Source organism: Symphalangus syndactylus, chromosome 9 (assembly GCF_028878055.3).
Source record: "Symphalangus syndactylus isolate Jambi chromosome 9, NHGRI_mSymSyn1-v2.1_pri, whole genome shotgun sequence".
NCBI classification, from domain to species: domain Eukaryota; kingdom Metazoa; phylum Chordata; class Mammalia; order Primates; family Hylobatidae; genus Symphalangus; species Symphalangus syndactylus.
In genome coordinates, this window is record NC_072431.2 from 74,739,446 (window position 1) to 74,746,294 (window position 6,849).

General features: G+C 48.5%; 1 protein-coding gene across 3 annotated transcripts; it reads left to right on the forward strand.

Moving 5' to 3' along the window:
- Window positions 1–276: 276 nt before the first annotated feature.
- Window positions 277–6,544, forward strand: MRPS17 (mitochondrial ribosomal protein S17). Of its 3 annotated transcripts, none has more exons than XM_055293102.2 (3): window positions 277–417; window positions 1,668–1,807; window positions 4,936–6,544. In XM_055293102.2, the coding sequence occupies exons 2-3, from the start codon at window positions 1,685–1,687 to the stop codon at window positions 5,203–5,205; spliced, it is 393 nt and encodes a 130-aa protein (XP_055149077.1). In that variant the 5' UTR covers window positions 277–417; window positions 1,668–1,684; the 3' UTR covers window positions 5,206–6,544. The 3 variants fall into 3 exon arrangements, with proteins under 3 accessions (XP_055149077.1, XP_055149079.1, XP_055149078.1); XM_055293104.2 differs by having other exon boundaries at window positions 338–434; XM_055293103.2 differs by having other exon boundaries at window positions 390–452.
- The last annotated feature ends 305 nt before the right edge of the window (window positions 6,545–6,849 follow it).

Sequence of the window (6,849 nt, forward strand, 5' to 3'; positions counted from 1 at the left end):
AATCCCAGCTACTTGGGAGGCTGAGGCAGGCGAATCCCTTGAGCCCGGGAGGCGGAGGTTGCAGTGAGCAGAGATCGCGCCACTGCACACCAGCCTGGGCGACAGAGCGAGACTTCGTCTAAAAAAAAAAAAGAAAGAAAGAAAACAAAAGAATGAAAGAAAAGTCCGAAACCTCCTGCGCCACTGTCCACTAGCTACGCGCGTTAGGAAAGGAGAAGTCAGCGCCCTCCGCCCCGCCACCGCCGCGAGTCCCTTTAAGGGAGAGTGAGCGGGTTCCTGCCTTAACTCCGCCCACGGCTAAGGAGTCGCACGGCCTACGAGAGGCGCAGTGTGGGACGCAGCCAATGCGTACGGCGTGACGCCATCCTGCTGCGACCGGCGCTCCCCGGGGCAGGTGGCTGCACAGTCTTGGCGGAGGTGATTCCCGTGGCGAGGTGAGTCCCGTGGTGGAGGTGAGCGCGGGCTCCGGGGTGTTGCTGCCGGGGGAGGATTTGCTGGGGATCCGAGGCACCCTCGCATGAGAGCCCTGAGAGCGAATCGCTTCGTCTGACCTCGGGGTTGTCCGGGGCGAGGGCACGAATCACCCCAACCTATCCGAAGCCTGGTGGAATGGCTTATGAACTGATCTCAAAAGCAGCCCAAGTCATCCGTCGCTGGGGCGGGGAGGGGGACACCGCGGCGGCCCCGCTGAGTGCTACCTGGGCACTGAGCCTGTGGGGAGAGGCGGCCCAGCGGGGTGGAGAGAGATAAGGGACCAGTAACGGCCAGCGTTTGTCCGTGGTATTGAGCGTTCTGTGGGTCAAATTCTCAAAGCACTCCTGCGAAATAGGCCCGCCCATTTTGCAGAAGGGGAACGTGAGGCTTGGCGGTTAAAGTTACCGCTTTGTAAGCGCTGTAAAGATGAGAGGTTGGGTAGTGGGGAACATGTAAGCATCTCTAAAATGGTGATTCGAGCCGGGCGCGGTGGCTCACGCCTCTTAATCCCAGCACTTTGGGAGGCTGAGGCGGGCGGATCACCTGAGGTCAGGAGTACGAGACCAGTCTGGCCAACATGGCGAAACCCCATCTTTACTAAAAATACAAAAATTAGCCGGGCGTGGTGGCGCGGGCCTGTAGTCCTGGCTACTCGGGAGGCTGAGGGAGAAGAATCGCTTGAACCCGGGAGGCGGAGGTTGCAGTGAGCCGAGATCGCGCTACTTTACTCCAGCCTGGGCGAAAGAACCAAACTCCATCTCAAGAAAAATAAATATGGCCGGGCGCGGTGGCTCACACCTGTAATCCTAGCACTCGGGGAGGCCGAGGCGGGCGGATCACAAGGTCAGGAGATCAAAACCATCCTGGCTAACACGGTGAAACCCTGTCTCTATTAAAAATACAAAAAAATTAGCCGGGCGTTGTGGCGGGCGCCTGTAGTCCCAGCTACTTGGGAGGCTGAGGCAGGAGAATGGTGTGAACCCGGGAGGCGGCGTTTGCAGTGAGCCGAGATCACGCCACCGCACTCCAGCCTGGGCGACAGAGAGAGACTCCATCTAAAAAAAAAAAAAAAAAAAAAATGGAGGGGGGAACGAGAAAAAAACTGTTTCTGGACTAACTTGGACAGTTCTTGTGACAAAATTCATTTGGCATCATAACCACCAGAATGTGAGACTTTGGAATTTGCTTTTCAGGTGACCAAAGCCACGTAATGTCCGTAGTTCGTTCATCAGTCCATGCCAAATGGATTGTGGGGAAGGTGATTGGGACAAAAATGCAAAAGACTGCTAAAGTAAGAGTGACCAGGCTTGTTCTGGATCCCTATTTATTAAAGGTGAGAAACATTCTTGTTTCGGGGTGGCTTTGGTAAATCACCACCATGTCCTGGATTGTGAGCAAAAAAGCATTTCTCTCTCAGTAAAGATGTCTTGTCTCTCATCTGCTTTGAGCCAGGCATTCTGCTGGTCTGTGGGTATAACACAGTTCACACATTCCAAGAAAACAGAGTTAATGTCAATCCCCTCTAACTGTTGTAGTCATTCTGTTTGCAAAGTACTGGCCGGATGAGGTGGCTCACACCTGTAATCCCAGCACTTTGGGAGGCCGAGGCGGTTGGATCACCTGAGATCAGGAGTTCGAGACCAGCCTGGCCAACATGGTAAAACCCCGTCTCTACTAAAAATACAAAAATTAGCTGGGTATGGTGGTGCGCACCTGTAATCCTAGCTACTCTGGAGGCTGAGGCAGGAGAATCGCTTGAAGCCAGGAAGCGGAGGTTGCAATGAGCCACAATTGTACCATTGCACTCTATCCTGGACAAGAGCAAAACTCCGCCTTTAAAAAAAAACAAAACAAAAAAAAAAAAAACAGTACTGTGGGTGCAGAGAGCAGGGCATCTCATTCTTTCCTCTATGGATGCTGTAGGAGAGCAACCTTGATTAAGGGACATTTTAGCTGAATCTCAAAACGGATTTTATCCAGCCGGGCACAGTGGCTCACGCCTGTAATCCCAGCACTTTGGGAGGCCGAGGCAGGCAGATCACCTGAGGTCAGGAGTTCGAGACCAGCCTGGCAGCCTGGCCAACATGGCAAAACCCTGTCTGTACTAAAAATACAAAAAATGGCCAGACGTGGTGCCAGATGCCTGTAATCCCAGCTACTCAGGAGGCTGAGGCAGGAGAATCATTTGAACTTGGGAGGCAGAGGTTGCAGTGAGCTGAGATCATGCTATTGCACTCCAGCCTGGGTGACAAGAGTGAAACTCCATCTCAAAAAAAGAAAAAGATTTCATCCAGAGGACTGAGTTGGGGGAAGTCATTTCAGCTATGATGAGTGGTTTGTGGAAGTTCATTTAGCCATGATAGGGCATGACATTCTACAGGAACATACAGTGGTTTGGCAACATTGAGCCTAGAACTTAGCATTTTGTAGGCATTCTTAAATGAATGACAAGGACAGTTGGGCTAGACTGTGAAGGGTCTTTTGTGTTTTAGATTTCATCCTTTTTTTTTCTTGAGACAGAGTCTCAGTCTGTCACCCAGGCTGGAGTTCAGTGGTGCCATCTCAGCTCACTGCAGCCTCCTGGTTCAACCAATTCTTATGCATTAGCTTCCCGAGTAGCTAGATTTCATCCTCTAAGCCAGCAGTCCTCAACCTTTTTGGCACCAGGGACCAGTTTCATGGAAGACAATTTTTCCACAGAGGAGGGGTGGGGGGAGGATGAAACTGTTCCACTTCAGATCATCAGGATCATCAGGCGTTAGTTAGATTCTCATAAGGAGCACACAACCTAGACCCCTCCCATGCACAATTCACGATAGGGTTTGTGCTCCTATGGGAATCTAATGCTGCTGCTAATCTGACAGGAGGTGGAGTGCAGGCGGTAATACTCATGCTGGCTCAACGCCGCTCACCTCCTGCTGTGCGGCCCTGTTCCTAACAGGCCACTGAATGGTATCAGTCTGCTGCCCTGGGGGTTGGGGATCCCTGCTTGAACCCAAAGACAGGCTTGGAAACACGGGTAGGGATGAAGACTGGAGGTAAGGGAATGGGCAAAGAGGCTGCTGCAAAAGTCTAGGATGGAAATAAGGACCTGAACTAAAGTTGATGTAGTGGGGATGGAGTGGAAAAAATATTTCAGGAAGAAAGGACAGAGTCATTGATTTGTTTGCTGTGCCCAGGGGACGGATAGGTGCCAAGGATGGTTTCACATCCAAAGTTCGGCACACAGGTGGGTAGCAATGCTGTTCATTATCAAGGATTAGAAACACAGGAGCAAGCTGAAGAGTGACTGCATGATCCTTGACCTTTGGGAGACCTTAGTTTGAATACTGACTCTTGTTTACCAGCTACACACATGGCTTAACCTCTCTGAACTTGTTTTTCTCATATGTAAAATGGGAATACCTGCTGCAGCAGGGTTGTTATAAAGAATAGGTGATTCTAGGCTGGGCGCAGTGGCTCATGCCTGTAATCCCAGCACTTTGGGAGGTCGAGGCAGGTGGATCAACTGATGTCAGGAGTTCGGGACCAGCCTGGCCAACATGGTGAAACCCCATCTCTACTAAAAAAAATACAAAAAATTAGCCGGGCATGGTGGCAGGCACCTGTAATTCCAGCTACGTGGGAGGCTGAGGCAGGAGAATCTCATGAATCTGGGAGGCGGAGGTTGCAGTGAGCCGAGATGGTGCCATTGCACTCCAGCCTGGGCAACAAGAGCGAAACTCTGTCAATCAATCAATCAGTATAATAGGTGATTCTACTTACCATTTGTAGTTTATTTGCGATACTTTGAGCCAGGCATAGAGCTAAGTGCTTGATGTATATTATAACGTCGAATTGTCTTGATAACTTTAGAAGTACAGGTACTGGAGCCTCATCTTATCGTGGAAAACACTGAGCTTGGAGTAGTTAAGTGACTCACAGCTAGTGGTGAGGGTAGCATGCTTTTAGGCTAGAGGGAAGGCTCCAGTGGGAAGGAAGAATGTAAACCGTATAGGAAGAGATGGTAACTGGTAGAGCAAGGGTACTGAAGGGAATGGCCTGGAGAGCTTGGGGAGAAGATCAGCTCTGGAAACGTCATCCTGTTTTCTAAAAAGTAAGCAGCTAATTTTGTGGGGTTTGTTTTTGAGACAGGATATCTGTTGCCCAGGCTGGAGTACGGTGGCATGATTCTGGCTCACTGCATCCTCAAACTCCTGGGCTCAAGCTGTCATCCTGTCTCAGCCTCCTAGGTGGCTAGGGTTAGAGGCATGTCACCATGCCTGGCAATTTTTTTTTTTGTTAGAGAAGAGGTCTCACTATATCACTCAGGCTCTAATTTTTGTACTAGAAGCCTCCTTAAGTATCTTATCTTTTCCTAAGTCCTGGCTTGTTTTCTGTGCATTACTTTTTCATATTACATATTACATTACCAGGTCACAGATGGGAACTACTGATTTGCTTCTCTCCCTCTCTCAACAGTATTTTAATAAGCGGAAAACCTACTTTGCTCACGATGCCCTTCAGCAGTGCACAGTTGGGGATATTGTGCTTCTCAGAGCTTTACCTGTTCCACGAACAAAGCATGTGAAACATGAACTGGCTGAGATCGTTTTCAAAGTTGGAAAAGTCATAGATCCAGTGACAGGAAAGCCCTGTGCAGGAACTACCTACCTGGAGAGTCCGCTGAGTTCGGAAACCACCCAGCTAAGCAAAAATCTGGAAGAACTCAATATCTCTTCAGCACAGTGAAGCGGGAGTGGAAGAAGGATCTAAAGGGAAAAACTGACATGTTTATGTTATGGAAAAAGAAATTTTTCTAAGTTTCATCACAAATTGTGTCCAGTTTCTCTGTGGTGTTTATGAAATAGCTAAAAGCAAATGAAGTAAAGGGCATACTATGGTTTTTCATAAAGGTTTATGGTCATGTTTCAAATTTTCATCATTTCAGTGAACATACTTCCACGTTACACTAAGTGTGCCTAGCAGTCTGTTGCATTTTGTAAGCTCACTGTGTTTTGTTTTGTTTTTTTTTTTTTGAGATGGAGTCTCGCTCTGTCACCCAGGCTGGAGTGCAGTGGTGCGATCTTGGCTCACTGCAAGCTCCGCCTCCCGGGTTCACGCCATTCTCCTGCCTCAGCCTCCCGAGTAGCTTGGACTACAGGCGCCTGCCACCATGCCCGGCTAATTTTTTTTTTTCTTTTTGTATTTTTAGTAGAGACAAGGTTTCACCGTGTTAGCCAGGATGGTCTTGATCTCCTGACCTCGTGATCCGCCTGCCTCGGCCTCTCAAAGTGCTGGGATTACAGGCGTGAGCCACTGTGCTCGGCAAGCTCACTGTTTTAGGTTTTATTTTTGTTTTTTGAGACAGGGTCTTGCTTTGTTGCCCGGGCTGGAGTGCAGTGGTATGATCTTGGCTCACTGCAGCCTTGACCTCCCTGGCTCCAGCATCTTTCCACCCCAGCCTTCTGAGTAGCTGGGAACACAGGAACATACCACTACACTTGGCTGATTTTTTGTAAATTTTGTAGAGACAGGGTCTCCCTGTGTTGCCCAGGCTGGTCTCAGACTCCTGGGAGCAATCTGCCCATCTTGGCCTAACAAAGTGCTGGGATTACAGGCCTGAGCCACTGTGCCCAGCCGGTTTCCTTTTTTTCATTCAAAGGAATTTTGAATTTATCTTAGAACCTTTATTTTGAAGGAAGAAAGTCTTTTTTTTTTTTTTTTTTTGAGCTGGAGTTTCGCTCTTGTTACCCAGGCTGGAGTGCAATGGCATGATCTCGGCCCGCCACAACCTCCGCCTCCCAGGTTCAAGTGATTCTGCTTCAGCCTCCCGAGTAGCTAGGATTACAGGCATGTGCCACCACGCCTGGCTAATTTTGTATTTTTAGTAGAGATGGGGTTTCTCCATGTTTGTCAGGCTAGTCTTGAACTCCGGACCTCAGGTGATCTGCCCACCTGGGCCTCTCAAAGTGCTTGGATTACAGGCATGAGCCACTGCATGTAATGACCAGCCACTGGTCAGAATTCTTTCAATCAAGCTGTGTTAATAAGAATATTGATGCGTGAAAAATAAAATTTTACAATTCTGTGTCACTTTTCTTACATCTTAGGCTAGATTAAATAGGTGTTAAGTTCCTAAAATCTGACACATTAAGTTGTAGGACTTCTCCCACATGCATTTGAGATGGAGAGTGAGTTTTGTTGCTATTCATTAATATACCACGATAATTTAGATTTTGACTTAAGGAAGCATTGAGCAGTATATTTCTGTTTTCTGGCCCCTAGAAAGAGAAATAGGAGAATATTTCTTTTCTTTTTTCTTTTTCTTTTTTTTTTTTTTTTTGAGATGGAATCTCCCTCTGTTGCCCAGGTTGGAGTGCAGTGGCACAATCT